Here is a 15436-nt window from a genome sequence, read left to right as displayed (position 1 = left end):
ACTGCCACCCTCTCCATATGTGTCAGTACAGCGTACATCTGTTAGCCTCAGAGCAATACATCTGAGGTGGGCATGGCAGAAACTACCAACCCTGTGCTGTAGGGGTGCTGGAGGCAGTAGCCTGCCCGAGGCCCCCACCAGGGTGACACCGAGGACAGGCTGCTTACTCCGCCCCTCCCCCAGCACAGGGCCTGGCTCCTGGCACTACTACACCAGCCTGAAGCCACTGGCTCACCAGAGTGAGGCCATGGTCTGGAGGAGGAAGGACCACTGGGAGGCCATGAAAGTCACACAGGAGGACATTAGTGACCAGGCCTAAAAGGGCAGAGTAAAAGCATGGGCTGGAATCGGATGTCAAACAAGTAGCAAGCGCAGGCCCTGGGCCCCAGGTGAGGTGGGTGAGGGCGCCTCTGAGGATGCGGCCTGGGGACAGATGGAAGCGTTGATGAGGACAGGGAGCCTGAAAGAGGAGTCTTGGGGGCAGGGGAGATGGGGCACTTGGCTATACAAGGCCCTGAGGCTGGGGCTAGGCCTGGGGCTGGCTGGAGAAGGAACTTTAAGGCTGTCAGCTGGGCTGGAGTTAGACCAGCGGGTCCCACCAGCTCTGCCACTTTCTGGCCACACCTCCCTGGGCAAGTTTCAAGCACTCTGCACCCTTTGCTCACCAGGGAAGCAGAGGGCACAGAAGCCGTTTCACAGAGCTACTGTGAGTGTGCGGGACGAAGGCCTGGAAGGCTGGGGCGGGCCTGGTGCAAGTGACCCACCGTAATGAGGAGCTGTGAGATGGGGGGGTCGGCACCCAGGAGCCCCTGGCTCAAAACCTGAAGTTTAGGCAACAGCTATAGGGCAACGCAGGAGACTAAAGTGTGCACGATGCAGAAAAGAGGCCTGCGCTGAGGGTCCGGAGGGCGGGTAGCCATTCAGGCTCCACCTCAGCCACCTCTTGGCCTCCATCTGTCTAGTGGGCAGGTGGCCAGCAGGTCCCTGAGGCCCGCTTCGCTCTGGAGGGCCAAGATCCGAGTCCCATCGTGGCCTCCAGAGATGGGAAGGGCCTATGAGACTCTTGGAGCCTGTCTGGCCAGCTCCATGTCTCAGGATCACAGCCCAGGCCACGTGCCACACCCTATCTCCACCACCATGGAGAGGCCTGGTGGTCATCCTGCTGTCACTGGGTAAGGCCACCCAGCTGTGCCCCAAGCTCTCAGATCTTTCTGCGCCTCTGCCCCCAGGATGTTACCCCGTCTCTCCAGGGCCTGGACCTAATGACCTGCACCTTAAAGCAGGCAGGTGCCCTGCCCCGGGGTTCTCCCACATGAAAGGCTGAAAGGCACTTGAGGTGTCTGTTGGCTCTTCGATCTGGGCCTAGGAGCTGGGATTTCCATCTCTGGTTGTAGCCTCAGGAGAGGCTACGAGCATTTGTTAAGCAACTACTATGAGTCAGGACCCGGGCCAGGAGCCAGTAAGTGGGGACTTTGTTTGATCACCTCAGCCCTGGATGGGAAGGTTTGTCATCCTCACCTGCCAGTGTGGGTGCTGAGGCTCGGCCCCGAGGGGTGACCTACCTGGGTCACTCAGTGAGTGACTGAGCCAGGATTCACACCTTGGCTCGCCCAGCACCACTACCCCAGTAGACGGTCCAGTGGGGAGACGAGAGGGCGTGAGCCGGCCATGTGCCAGTCAGAACTCGGCTTGTGCTAGCGTAGAGGCCCACCTGCATGAGTGCAGGGAAAGATAGTCGCCGACAATCGCCTTCTTTCTGTGTCTAGGGAAATGGTCCTTGAGGTTGGCCTTGAAACATGAGCAGGCAGGCCTCCAGCCACTGGGCCAGCACACACACGGGCAGGGAGGCTCACAGAAGCTGCCCACACCCAGCTGGAGGCTTAGAGTTTGTGGAGACCCACTGGAAAACAGGCCAGGAATGGCCAGGGCCAAGGAGACTCCTTCGGTAGCAGTTACAGCTCCTCCTGTCATGGCGAAGACATTTAGCCTAGAAAGGAAGGCTGGGTGGCCCTCCATGGCAGGCAGCCCCTGAGGTCATTACAACACCTGCCACAGCCGCCCCACAGACTCACAGATGCACACTCACACACACATGGGGGGGCAAGGAGGGATTTCCTCTCCCTGCTCCACCCACCCTGCACAAGCTGAAGTTCGAAGGGAAACCACCATGAATTTGGTCTAAGTAGCAGCAGGAACTGTTGATAACTGGGGGTATGTATTCATTTAGTCATTATTCCTACATTCATCCCCAAACTCCTCCCAGAGAGAACCAAAGGCAGCTCGCAGGCATCAGCACAGATGGACAAACAGAATAAACTGGGGGATCTCGGGGAAAAGGCCCACCAGGGCCAGGCTCCCAGGGGAAGCTAAGGTAGGCAAGGGGGTCTGAGGGGCCCACTGGCTCTACACTTCCTAGAGGCCAGGAGAAGAGGGAAGCCCATGCAGACATAGTTCCCCCAAGATCAAAGCACACCAGATGCTCCAAGAAACCTGGACTGAAAGGCTCAGAGGTCCAGGAGCTGGGCTCCTCTGTCTGCAAGCCACCTGAGCCCTGGTGACCCGGCTCTGCCAGCCCCTTGCAGGCCTGCGGAGGATCACTCTCACCACACGACAGGTTCAGTGGCCTCAGCTATGCCCCCGCCACTCCAGCCCCTTTGAATTTGCAAAAGAGGAAAAAAAAAAGCCCTAGACAAGCTTCAAGTGGACACAAACCAGACGCCTTTGGCGTATCCTTCAGTGAGAACAGATGTTGGGCTGAGAGCCTCATCGAGGTGATGGATGGTGTGCGGGCTCGGAGAACCTCCCCCGTGACTCCACAGCCAGGACTACGGGCCATTCCGTGCTGAGAGTTCAGGATCCCCAGTGTGCACCAGTAGGGCGAGGGCTTAGGAACCTGGCCTGGGCAGTTCAGGACCAGCCAGGCTGACCTCAGCACTGGCCCCAGCAGTGGTGGCAACCCTGTTGGCAGTGACTGTGACACAAGCACAGCCCTCTGCAGCTTGCAAACCATTCTCCTGTCCACCATCATCATCATGCTCACCAGCTACCCACAGGAATGGTGTCATTCTCCCATTTTACAGGTGGGGGGCCGTGGGGTTCAAAGAAACTCCACAACTAGAGGGTATCAGAGCCAGAACGTGAACTCAGGTCCGCTCTTTCAGGAGATCCCCCCACAGACGGGGAAAGGCGGCGGCTTCTGTTCGAGGAGACTGAGCGTGTCTGTCTCTTTCTCTCCCCAGAGACGTGCGCAGTAAATAATGGAGGCTGTGACCGGACGTGCAAAGACACAGCCACCGGAGTGCGATGCAGCTGCCCGGTTGGATTCACGCTGCAGCCCGACGGGAAGACGTGCAAAGGTCAGCACGGAGCCACTCGGGCGCGCGCCCCCTTCCACACACCTGGCCCACTGCAGAGCAGGGGCTGCACAGTGGGGTGGGCGTGGGTCCCCGTGTGACCACAGGGCCAGGAAACTCAGCAGTCACCTGCATTTCTGTAGGAGAGGCCAGGAGAGGGAGGGTCCACTCCAGCGCTGCCCCCCAGGGTCCCAGGGAGCATCGGTTCCACCGCAGATCTATAGGTTCCTGGGCAAGGACAGGGCTCTCATATCAAAGGATCTGGCTGCATGTTGGGTGACAGGTGCCTCAGCGATTGTGTGGCATCCCCTGGGGTGGGGGGTGGCATGTTCCCTCACCCCCCGTCGTAGTTGTGACAGCGTGGTGGAGGGTGTCTGGGGAAGCGCAGGGCTGGTCACCGTTAGAAAACTGAGGACACCGTGTGTCCCTGTCACTGGAGGAGTGAAGTTGTGGGGGGGCCTCAACTGAAAGACTGAGGAAGCAGAAGGAACTCCGTTTGCAGTTAGAAGATGCGGAACTGGAGGGTCTGAGAATCCTTGTGCTGGGAAGGGAGCAGGGAGGTGAGAGCTGGCTGAGCTCTGGAGACTGAAGGGGCCAGCCCTGCAGTGTGTGGGGGGACAGGGGGCAAGGGGGGCGGCCCAGGCAGGGAGGCAGGCCCACACACCACAGCCCTCTCCAGGAGTGAGGTGCAGCCCCTCCGCGCTGCCCCACAGCCCGGCCCGCCAAGGCCCGGCTAACCGGCCAGAAAGCGGGGCAAGACTGGAAGGCAGCGTGGAAGAGGAGAAAGCGGGGCAGGACTGGAAGGCAGCGTGGAAGAGGAGAGGCACTTGAACTTCCGAAGTCCTGTGAGTGAAAATACTCACGGTGGAGGCTCTGGGTAACTTCAATAGTCCAAGGTGGACTATTTTTTTTGAGCCTCTTAAAATAGACAGTGTGACCTCCTTCCTGCCACTGTGCTGGGAAGGACCTAGTGATGTTGACAGAAATAGCAGCCCTTCCACCTGTTTACTTGAAAACAAAGCCCTTCTGTAGCCTCCGCTCAGCCCATTCACAGCCGAGGTACGTGCCCGGCAGGCTGGTGGGCAGGTGGGTGGTATCTGAGGCCTCGCCACGTAGACTTGATGCCAAGAGGACAGCCACGGGTCCACCACCGTCCCAGCCATCCTCACAGCCCAGCAGTGTCACAGCAGGCCTGGCCCCTTGCCCTTGGAGCCGGGACAGAAGAGGGTAGAATCAGGCCTCTCTGCCCGCCTCCAGGATGCAGCGGTGACCCAGGACCTGAGAGGCGGGCATGGCTTAATTCCTGAGGTGAAGCCAGGAGCTCACTGGGAACTGACCTGCCTGGGCCAGAAAGTGGCCTCAGCTGTCATGTGGCCCAAGAGGAGCACCTGAGGGGTGGCTTTGACTGCTGCCCCTGCCTATCCCTTGGTGGCCCAGGGGGCATCCGTCGCCACCTCTCCAATGTCTGGGGGAGGTGCTAAGGGAGCTGTCCACACAGCCCGGGCCCCCACCCCGTTTCCTGTGGCCCCTCTTGAGACAGTCGGCCCTTTACCTTTGGTGAAATCTCACTCTCTCTCCTGGAGTCAGAAAACCTTCTCGTTCACTCATGTTCCAGATGGGTTTTCTGGGCTCCTGTGTGCAGGTGCTGGCGAGACAAGTGAACAAAACATTCCCCATCAAGTGCAGAAGATAGGTTTTCGTTGTTTAAAATCACTGAGATAAACGTGTTGGTGTCGGATGGAGAAGTACCACATGGCAGGAGACAGGGGCCCAGGCCTGGCCTGGGCTTGGGGAGGCAGAGGGCAGAGGGAGAGGCGTCAATCAGGGCGGCACTGCCAACCGCATGTGACTGCTGTGCAGAGGCCCGGGTTCGAGGACCCAGAGGCAGCCAGTGTGCCCAGGTCCATGCAGGGCCTGTGGGCCAGGGCAGGGGTGGGCCTTTCATTCTTCGAGCCTTGGCGAGGCCCCAGAAGCTGCTGGGCAGGTGCAGCACAGGCCCAGCTTTTCATTTTGAGATGATCCCTGGCCACTGCTTGGACAGGGGTGTCTGTGCAGGGTCCAGAAGAGCAGTGAGGCAGCTGTTGCCATCACCCAGGCTCGAGATAACAGTGGCTTGGGCCAGGCGGTGGCAATGGAGGTGGAGAAGATTATTCTGGATAGTGTCATAAATATTAGAATTTAAGGATCAGGGGACTAGTCTAGAACTGCCTAATATGAACATCATAGCATCTTCAGATCAGGGAACCCTGGCAACCAAACCTTGACCTCCAGACCCCGGGGTTTGGTGTCTTAGAGCCGTGGGCTCACAGCCCGAATTCCCCAGGGACTGGCTGGAGCGGTGCAGGTCACGGGGCGGGGGTTTGGCAGGGGCAAGCCCCACTGGGGGTTCCCAGCAAACTGGAGGCCCTGGCCCTGGGGCTCCGGCTCCTCAGCCAGCGTGCCCACCCTAGCTTGGGCAAGGACCCTGAGGAGGATATCAAAGGAGCGATTTCAAAGGTTCCGTGTTTTCTGGAAGCCAAAAAAGTCACTGTCAAGCAAGGCCGAAGGCTGGAGGGTCGAGGTAGCAGAGGCCTCAGAAATCCCAGAGCCGAAAACCCTGAGCTGATGGGGACCACACGGGCTAATGGAGGCGGGTGTGGGAAAAGGGGGGGTGGGTGTTCTGCCTAAAACATGGGGGCATGGCGGGGCGTCTGGAGGATTTGCCCTAAGCCCTCGCTTTGTTTCGAGAGTGTGGATGGTGCAGGGGTCCAGTCTCAAGGCTCTCTGTTTGTTGCTGCACCTATCTGATATTGGGAAGCAGGCACCTGGTTAGTTGGCCCTTCCAAGTGGAGGGAGGTCTGGGGCCTCCTCCCTGAGCTGGAGCCTGGGTTTCCTCAGGCACACCAGCCACTCCTCCCGTCACCTTCCAGAACAGTCCGGGAGAACCCCACCCACCGCCCGTTTCCTCTTCTCTCTTCTGCCTTCTGCCAGGCCAGCCTAGTCCTGCAGCCTGCCCTCCCCACTAGGGTGTTGCCAGCCCACTCCCCCAGGCCCTCCATCTACCCCACCCAGAAGCCCTCACCCACATAGCACCTGGGCTGCCAGGCTGTGCCTCTCCCCCTCCACACACACACACACACACACACACACACACACACACACACACACACACACACGATCACTGATGCTAGAACATTGATTGATGCATTTGAATAGTCNACACACACACACACACACACACACACACACACACACACACACACACACACGATCACTGATGCTAGAACATTGATTGATGCATTTGAATAGTCCATGCGATGGCCTAAGACCCCGCCCTTCTCTCAGCCACCCTAACTCATTCATCCACGCATTCATTTATTCATTCATCCAGTGACACTCCTGGGCAGTCACTCTGTGCAGGCCTCATGCTGGGCCCTGGGGCTCCAGACAGGAGTCGGATATTCCCCGTCTCTGTCCTCGACGCCCCTCTCATCACCCTGAGGGCGGGTCCAGGGACCAGGGAGAGCAGCTGACTCTGGAGAGAATGTCACCGAAGGCTTCCAGAGGGGCGGTTGTTCCCAGGGGCAGGCTGGGGCGGAGGCTGCTCCCGGTGGGGTGGCCGGAGTCTGGGCTGCCAAGGCCGGAGCCCAGCTTGCAGAAAGAGGTGGCAAGGCCGCCAGGCCCCGGCCCCAAAGGAAAGGGCTGCAGGCCTCTGCACACGGGGCTGGGCCTTTCCTTTGAGACAACAGAAGGCCACAGAAGACTTGTGAACATGTAGGGACGTCTGGCAGCCTGGTGAGGGGTAGGTGGGAGCACAGTGGACAAGGAAGGAAGTCTTAGAGGGGCAGGAAGTAGAAAGGAGCTGTACCCCTGGGATGCACCCCATTAGAATGAAGGTTGAGGGGCTGTGTGACCCCAGCGCCCTCTCACTGTATCTTGGGCTAGAGCTGGGGATACCGCCCCCTGTCTGACCCCCAGGCAGCCTGCTACACCAGCCTGGGCCTCAGGCACACATGCCTCCCGCCGCCTGTCTGGTTGCTATGGTAGCCCCTTAGCTGACAGGCCCAGATGGGGAAGGGATGGGATTGGGGGTTCCGGAATGCCTGCGGCATTCCCGAGGAGGCAAGCCCCATGTGCACATTCAGGCTTACCAGTGATGCTGGAAGAGGCGCCTGTTAACAGCCTGGTTCACAGATGGGGAGCCCGGGCTCAGAGGTGCCTTTCCCTGCCCGGGATTACACAGCTGGCTGGGGCAGAGCTGAGCCTGGCCTCTGTTCTCCTGCCAGAGGCTTTTAGCCTGAAATTCTCGTCTTCCTGTAAGCCCCAGGGGAGGGGACGATGGAGGTGCCCAGACTCGCCCTGGACACGTCCTCACTGGACTTCACGTCTTCGTTCCCTGGAGGCTGCAAAGCCAGCGAGGTGTGCTGGAGAAGGCCCCTCGGAAACAGCTGGAGCGGTGTGTCTCTATGACCTCCTCTGTAAAGGGGAGATCTGGTTCCCCCCAGTTGTTTTGAGGATCATACAAGGTCTTGCCAGAAAGTGCTTACCCTGGTCACCAGCATGAGGTGGTGCCCAGTATGTGCAGTGACTGCAAGGGTCACACTGCCTGCTCTGGTGTGGGCTCACCCTTAGACAAGTCTGTCCCTGGGATGTGAGCTTGGGGCCGTGTGCAGACCAGCCAGTGCTGAGAAGTCATTGTTCTCAGTAATCATTTCAGTGCTCACGCACAGAGCACCTAGTGTGTTCAGAGAGGTGAAGTGCCCCTGCCCATGGTGGCAGAGCCAGGGGGCGGAGTCAGGGCTAGTGAAGCGCACACACCCCAGCTGCCTCCCTCAGTGGGGAGCACCTCAGGTTCCCCTCCCTTCCCACCCTCCTGGTGCCAAAATCTCCTGAATATGCAGCTGGAGTGGGTCTTTGGGGTGGAAGTGCCTGGGAGAGGCTGGCCAAGGGCAGGAGCTGCAGGGCACCCACTGGGTGTCCTGTGTTCCCCAGCGCCCAGTCCCACCAGGGCCTCCCGGATGCCCCCTGCCTGGCTCGCTGAGCTGTCCACTCCCAGAGGCCCCAGAATTGCCCGTGTTGGGTCTCAGCCTCTCTCTCTCTTTAAACTTCGCCTTCTCCTAATGAACTTGACCAAAGACCTGGCTTGTGTTTTGTTGTTGGGGAACGCTGCTTTAGGACTTTTTTTTTTTTTTTTTAGCTGAGCCATCCTGCCACCTGTTGGCAGCTCAGCGGCTGCTCAGCTCGGGCTGGACTCGAACTGCTGTTGCTCAGAGCTCAAACTCTTGAGCGAGCTCTTAACCAACTGAGCCACTCAGCCAGCCCTGCTTTAGGACTTTTTTTTTTTTTTTTAGCTGAGCCATCCTGCTACCTGATGGCAGCTCAGTGGCTGCTCAGCTCGGGCTGGACTCGAACTGCTGTTGCTCAGAGCTCAAACTCTTGAGCGAGCTCTTAACCAACTGAGCCACTCAGCCAGCCCTGCTTTAGGACTTTTTAAACAGGTGTTAAGTCCAGCCTGTTTGGTTTGAGGAAAACAAAGCAAGAGTAGCATCTGAGAGGCTCGGCCTGAGACCGGAGTCGCTGGGATAGGACCCAGCCTCCTCTGGGGGGTTCACTAAAATGACCTTGATCACAGGGACATGCCAGTTGCACGGGACTCAGGCGTCCAGACCCTCATGTTCAGGTCAGGCTCTGCTGGCGCTGGAATCTGAGTGGGCAGATGTGCTGAGATGTGGAGGCCCACGTGGATAAGTCCTTTCTGTTCTCCCTGCTGGGAGGGCCTCTTCCATCGCTTCCTTTTCAGCTCCTCCGAATCAGGATGAGAACCCCATCCTGACAGCCACCTCTTAGTTCTGTCACTAATTGCTGAGTCGTGTCTGGGGTATGTGACCAGTGTGGGAGACCTGGGGGTCGAGGCCCAAGGGGGACTTTGGAATAAGAAGAGGCACTTCAGGGACAGCGTCTCTGAGGACACCATCTGCCAGGCTGGCCTCAGCCAAGAGCAGAGCCCAGATGAGCAGGGCGAGGGGGCAGGAGGGGTTCACAGGGCTCAGGGTGCATCAGCCAACAGGCCGCGCTGTGAGGGAGAAAGCTGCCATCACGGCGGGTATGGGACACTCGGGAGGGGGACATTTGTGGCATGGGATCGGGCAGGTGACCTTCAGGGTACAGCCATAATTCTGTAAATGCTGCATTAAAAAATGGCTCAAACCAACAGGCGGGAGTTGGGGTGGGGTGGCAGGAAGAACCAGACTGAACACCCCCTTCCCGCTCCCAGCTGCAGCATCTCCAACCAGGTAGAACGTTACGCCCCCTTTTTAAGCCTCAGTTTCCTCATCAGCAAAACGGGCATAAGCCTACTTTTGAGGAAGAGTTTCTTGAGCCCTGACTGAGCACCGTACGGATGTTATTTCGTTTATGCCTCCCAGTGTTCTTCCAAGTAGGTGCACTTCCGATCCTTGTCTGACAGACCCAGAGCCAAGGCTCTGGGAGCCCAGTAGTTCATCCGGGGTCACAGCCATCGGGAGGCAGCCTGGCTCCCCCAGGCCTCGCTGCCCTCAGCCTGCTGCCCTGAATTTGCTGATGAAAGGATGTGGTGGGCGTCATGGACCCTGTTGCCTTTCACGACACAGCAGACGTCCGTTCCTCTCGCTTCTGTGTCATGAATGCCAGGCTTGCCAAGTTCCAGGGGGAGGTGATGGAACCCATCCTCCTGACCCCCACCGCTGGGAGCCAGGCCCCCCACCCCCGTGCTCAGTGGTGGGACCTGAGGTCAGCCCTGGGCAGTGGTCAGCGGGCCAGGCAGGGAAGGGCGGGTGCTGGGCCGTTGTCCCCACCTTGTAGCCCGAGCCCATTCTCCTGGCCCCTCCCGCTTGGCTCCACAGACATCAACGAGTGCCTGGTCAACAACGGAGGCTGCGACCACTTCTGCCGCAACACCGTGGGCAGCTTCGAGTGTGGCTGCCGCAAGGGCTACAAGCTGCTGACCGACGAGCGGACGTGCCAAGGTGAGCCTGCCCCGTGCCCCAGGCACTCGCAGGCCCCGGGATACCCCCTTCCCCGTTGGGTCCCTTCTCCTCCCAGGCTTTTCCAGGCTTCTGGGAGAGGAGGTGAGTGTGAGGGTAGGGTTTGTCCACCCTGCCTGGCTGGGCCTGAGGAAACAGTGCAGTTTCAGGTCCTTAGCCTGTGCTTCTGCCCTTCCTGTCTTCCCTGTCCTTTGTGACTCCAGGGACCCTCAGAAGCCATCCTGTCCAGCCTGTCCCTTTTATGGATGGGGAACTGAGGCCTGGAGAAGGATTGGCACGTGTCCCAGGTGGCACAGCCAGTCAGTGGCGGGGCTCACCAGCTCCGTTCCCCCTCTCCCCTCCCTTCCCAGATCCCCCCAGGCCTCCTTCAGTGGCTTCGGAGGTGGGATACTGCTACCTGGTGGAAGACATAACACACTGCAGTCGCTCTCCAACAGTCCTTAGGGTTCCAGGGCGCCTGCTAGGAAATGGGCTAAGAGGTCCTGGCAGAGGTCAAATACCAGAGCCTAGCACAAGTCCAGCAGACAGCCAGGATGCCGTGAGAGCCCAGAGGATGGGCAGTGGACAGTGGTCAGGGAAGGCGTCCTGGGGAGATGCTTGCATGATGAATAGGCATTTTCCAGGAGAGGCCAGGGAGGTAAATGCATCGAGAAAGTGGCACTGCTGGACTGAGGGAGTTTGGGGGACCACGATGAGCCATGTGGGTTTGGATGAAGCCATTAAGAAAGAGACAGGGGTGCCCTATGGGTTCAGGTTTGGGGGTCAGTGTGCAGGAAGGGCCGGTTCCATCACTGATTTCTCTGTCGTGGTCTAGTTGGTTCATTTCCATGGGGCCCCGGCAGTTGAAGTCTGAACGTGGCTGAGTCTGGCCATGGACTTGCAGCTTCTGCCGGTTAGTGCGGCTCGGAGGCTGGCCTGGGGCAGCTGGAGGCCCTGAGGGGCGAGGGGCAAGCAGGAGGCTGGTAAGGGAGGGTCCAGGCCCAGCCTGCCCTGGGGCTAGTCATGTGACCTGGGCCAGTGTCTTCCTCTCAGGGCAGAGGGTCCGCTGGGAGCGCGGCATCTGTCCAGGCCCCAGTCAAGACCCCTCTGCACATTGACTTTGTTCTCCCATCTGCCTTGTTGCCTTCTGTGGAGGGCCCTGGACTTTGCATCCCCAGCTGCCCTGCGAGAAAGGCGGCAGCTGCCTGGAAGGAGGCGGCGATGTGTCTCTGGGCTCTGGCCATGTCTTTTCCAACCTCTTCCAGGCTCATCTCGGAGGCCCTTGGGCTCTGGCCATGCCCCACCCCTGCTCCAGCACCACCCTGGGCCCCGCAGCTCCAGCAGAGAGGGATCTAAGCTCCTTTGCTTGGCACTCACGGCGCTTGGGATGGGGAAACCCAGACACCTCCCCAGCCCCGCTGAGCTCCGCACAATCCTCTGGGTGCCCCGTGCTGCACTTCCCAGCCTTTGCCTGTAGTACCCACTCTCATTCCTTCATTCCAAGCTGGCCCCATCCTTCAAGGTCCAGCCCAGGTGCCACACCCTCCAGGAGGGGTCACAACCTCCTTCCAGAACCCAGAGTACAATTCCTTCCTTGTGCTAGTGTTATTACAACACACATATATTGTGAATATGTGTGTAGTCACATGAGCTAATGTATTCAGAGAATGAACTTCAGCTACAGTGCCCATGGAGAGGCAGGAGCCTCGCATCAACTGTCCCATGGAAGCCTTTTTCCTCAGAATTTACAGCCAGGACAGACTTATCTCCTGTGAGCATGTGGTTTGTTTCCTCCTTTCTGGTAACAAGCATTCTATGGCCCTCCCTCTTTCCCTTTTTGCCCTGGCTGCCAGGAAGCTCAGAATAAAATTTCACACTCTATCAAGGCTACCTTGTTCTCCGTTACGGGTAACATATGTCCCCCCTCCTCCCTTTCTTTTTGTACCATTTCCCTTATTTTCTCAAGTGACATCCTGGGGTGATGAGAAAATATACTTTGATCAGTATCCAAAAGACCTGGTTTCATGTCACAATTCAGCTGCTTCCTCAGGCAAATCCTGGTCAACTTCCTGCAGGTGTGGATTAGAAACCAATCCTAATCACAGTTGAATGTAAGATACTGAAATGATGGAGATTCATAATAATCCCTTCTATTCAAAGTATTTCTACCCTGCCCGCCTCCAGAAAATCATGTGAGATGGCATCTAACCCAGAAACATGGGGTTAATGGAGACAAAATGGGAAAGTGGGCAGCGACAGGAAGTGGGGCCCGGGGGCTGTCTGTGCACAGATGTAAGCTGCATGGCTGAGTGACAGGCCATGGCCTTCCACCACCGCCTGAAACCCCTCCCACACTTTGTCTCCCTGTGGCCACAGACATCGACGAGTGCTCCTTCGAGCGGACCTGTGATCACATCTGCATCAACTCCCCCGGCAGCTTCCAGTGCCTGTGTCACCGCGGCTACACACTCTATGGGACAACCCACTGCGGAGGTCTGCAGCCCGCCCGCCAGGGCCGCCTTCCCCCCGAGGCACGCGCCTGGCCGCATGGCCACCTACACTGCACCCCACACCCCGCCCCTGACCCTGACTCTGCCGGGCCTGGGAGAGACCTAAGCAAGACTGGGGACTGGTGGGCAGAGGGGCTCAGCCAAGGGCAAGGCAGGAGGACGGGGGGAGGAGGGCAGCAAGTTTCCACCAGGTGCCAGGCCTCTGCCAGGTTGTGGGCATAGGCCTGGGAACAGTGGTTACAGGCGATCCCAGTCCAAACGGGCAGTGGCCACTACATAGAGAATCCCGAGGACAGTTCATTCCAGTTGAAGAGGGTGACAACAAGGAGGGCAGAGTAGGGATCCTACGGGAGGAATGTTTGGGTCAAGATGAGGGGACGCATTCCAGAAGGACTGGTGTGTGCAAAGGCACTGAGGCATAGGGAGCGCAGAGGGACCACAAGGCAGCTGGTGAGGCTAGAGCCCCGTGAACATGGTGGGAGATGCAGACAGGGAGGACTCAGGGCTCCGTGAGCCCCAGAGGGGACTTGGGGTTTTATTCCCAGTGAGATGAGAAACCCCTGGAGGCTTTAATCAGGGGTGCGACATGGCCAAGTTCATGTAATGAGATTGCTCTGCTGTTACATGTTTCAGAGAGCGGAACCCAGGGCACCCGTGGGGAGACGGCTCCAGGCATGGGAGCTGCTGGAGCTCAGGCAGGGTGGAGAGAGGTGCAGAGAAGGGGAGGTTCTAGATGTATGTAGACGCCACAGGCGACGGGACCTGGAGATGTATGGGCATAGCGGTGATGGTGGGGTTGCCGAGAGTGTCCCCACAGTCCTGGGTACCCCTTCCTTTCCTGTGATGTGGGGGCAGCCACCCTCTGTCTGCTGGGTAGCTGTGATGGTCCAATGGGGTCAGGCAGTGAAGTGATGAGGCACAGCTGGGGCTGGGGGTGGCTCCTGGGGTGGGCTCCAAATTCTCCTAGAGGGACTCCCCAAAACCTGGGCAGTGGTTTCCCTGAGCCTGCTGCTCCCTGAATGCAGGCAGCCCGGAAGCTCACAGTCGTGCCCCCAGTATGAATCAGGTCCAGCCCTTCCCCCCACATCTCCAGCTGATGCTTTTGGTCTTTGATGGTCAGAAGGTGGAGGGCTTTAGAGGTGACTTCCTTCAGCCTGGTGCCTGTTGTCCATGAAGGAAAACCAGCTGGGAAGGGACTGCCCAGAGTCCCCCAGTGAGATAAGGTGCATGACCCTGCCCCACAAGGCCTGATGGGAACTTTAATTTTGTGCCACTTCTCTGCCCTCCCCCGAGTCTGGGCAGGAAGGATGTGTGCTGGTGTCTGTGGGAGCCTTGTGTGCACACAGTGTGTGTGTGTGCACGCCTGTGTGTGTGATGTGTGCAGCTGCGCGCCCGTATGCAATGGCAGCATCCGTCTAGGGTCGGGGACTCTCGGCCCTCTTGTCCTGGGTGGGCCCTGTCCTGCCAGCCCCAAGGGTGTGTCCTGGGCTGGCTGGCCCAGCCGCCTCCTGGCCTTACTCCCACCTGTGCTTGCAGATGTGGACGAGTGCAGCGTGGACAGTGGGAGCTGCGACCAGGGCTGCGTCAACACCAAGGGCAGCTACGAATGCGTCTGCCCGCCGGGGAGGCGGCTGCACTGGAACCGGAAGGACTGTGTGGGTGAGTGCCCTGGGGGTGGCCATTGCTGGGACCCCTCCCCTTCCACCTGGTGCCTGATGGGAGGGGCAGTGACTTCTCCAGGTGGGGGGAGAGAGGCAGGACCCCTGGCTTCCTTTGGGCCTCGGGGCTACAGGGCAGGTGCTCTCTGCTGCTGGCATGTGGCTAACGAGGATGAGGGCTTACAGGACAGGGAGCACAGATGGGGAGCACGCTGGGCGTCACCTGGAGGAAGAGGTAGAACTGCGGTGGGAGGGGGACGCAGAGCTGAGGGTCAGTGTGTGCAGCCAGACTGTAAGCCCCGGAGAAGCTAGAAGCTTAGGGGCCATGGAATGTGGAGGCCTGAGCTCCCCCAGTTCTCCCTTGTCCTGCCAAGGAATCTGGGGTGGGGGGAGTTACACAGGGCGCAGCAGCATCAGAGCCTTGAAGGAGGAACACCTGGGTCTTTGCAAACCCACCACCTGCCCAGTCCGTGGGCCCCACAGTGTCAGGCAGGGCGGGTGGGGGCGGGGCCTCCAGAGAGCACAGGGGTCCTGCACCCTCTGCTGATGCGTTCTGGGTACTTGGGCACCTGTAGGCTGAGTTCTGGACAATCCCCTACGGTCACTGACTCCACAAACACATACTGACTACACCCTGTGTACCAGCCCTGGGGCTACGTCCTTGACATGGCTCTCTGGTACTGCACCTTGGTGCTCTAACACCCCAGGGCAGCCAGCGTGAGCCTCTTAGATCTAAGTCCGAATATGTCCTCTCTGCTCAGAGCCCACCAGTGACTCCTCTTCACAGAGAAGCAGAGCCAGAGTTCTCTGAACGACCAAAAGGCAGCTGCGCCCTGGTCTGACCACCTTCCCCCCTCACCCCCACTAGCCCCATGCCAGACTCACTGACCTCGTGAGTGCAGTGCACATGGCCTGGGGGCTGCTTCCTCGCTGTG

At 59.0% G+C, this 15436-nt stretch overlaps 1 protein-coding gene across 3 annotated transcripts in view; it reads left to right on the top strand.

Moving 5' to 3' along the window:
• SCUBE1 (signal peptide, CUB domain and EGF like domain containing 1) overlaps nucleotides 1–15436 on the top strand; it is a 134288-nt gene that overhangs the window by 91581 nt on the left and 27271 nt on the right. For all 3 annotated transcript variants that reach the window (XM_019624026.1, XM_019624025.1, XM_019624027.1), the window contains 4 exons: nucleotides 3240–3356; nucleotides 10214–10336; nucleotides 12710–12826; nucleotides 14380–14502. In XM_019624026.1, coding sequence (XP_019479571.1) covers nucleotides 3240–3356; nucleotides 10214–10336; nucleotides 12710–12826; nucleotides 14380–14502 — 480 coding nt within the window. The remainder of the gene's footprint in view (nucleotides 1–3239; nucleotides 3357–10213; nucleotides 10337–12709; nucleotides 12827–14379; nucleotides 14503–15436) is intronic.

Source organism: Hipposideros armiger, unplaced genomic scaffold (genome assembly GCF_001890085.2).
Source record: "Hipposideros armiger isolate ML-2016 unplaced genomic scaffold, ASM189008v1 scaffold_572, whole genome shotgun sequence".
NCBI lineage: Eukaryota > Metazoa > Chordata > Mammalia > Chiroptera > Hipposideridae > Hipposideros > Hipposideros armiger.
The sequence above is the reverse complement of the archived record's forward strand: the minus strand, read 5'-3'. Positions and strand labels throughout refer to the sequence as shown.